At 66.0% G+C, this 306-nt stretch overlaps 1 protein-coding gene across 1 annotated transcript in view; it reads left to right on the top strand.

The window, feature by feature from the left end:
• The window catches only part of TM6SF2 (transmembrane 6 superfamily member 2), a gene marked incomplete at both ends in the record, with an annotated part of 2509 nt that overhangs the window by 1697 nt on the left and 506 nt on the right, over nucleotides 1-306 (top strand). The window contains 2 exons of the mRNA XM_010135195.1: nucleotides 1-76; nucleotides 157-276. The exon at nucleotides 1-76 is cut by the window's left edge and continues 15 nt beyond it. Of these exons, the coding sequence (XP_010133497.1) occupies nucleotides 1-76; nucleotides 157-276 (196 nt within the window). The remainder of the gene's footprint in view (nucleotides 77-156; nucleotides 277-306) is intronic.

Here is a 306-nt window from a genome sequence, read left to right as displayed (position 1 = left end):
CGCCGATTCGTGCTTCGAGTACATCTACCAGCACGAGCCGTACCTGCGCGACCCCGTTGCCTACCCCAAAGTGCAGGTGAGCGGGGCTGAGGGAGGGCTGAAGCCCCTCAGTGCCACCGGGGATGGGGTGACCCTCTCTGTACCCACCCCCCCCAGATGCTGATCTACATGTTCTACGCCCTCCCCTTCTTCTGCCTCTGCATCTACGGGCTGGTGCTGCCCGGTTGCTCCTGGCTGCCCGACTGGAGCCTGGTGTTCGCCGGTGCCGTGGCGCAGGTGAGGGCTGCCCCGTCACCCAGGGGACAA

The sequence above is a fragment of the Buceros rhinoceros genome, unplaced genomic scaffold, assembly GCF_000710305.1.
Source record: "Buceros rhinoceros silvestris isolate BGI_N320 unplaced genomic scaffold, ASM71030v1 scaffold29414, whole genome shotgun sequence".
NCBI lineage: Eukaryota > Metazoa > Chordata > Aves > Bucerotiformes > Bucerotidae > Buceros > Buceros rhinoceros.
This window is presented reverse-complemented; position numbering and strand designations above follow the sequence as displayed.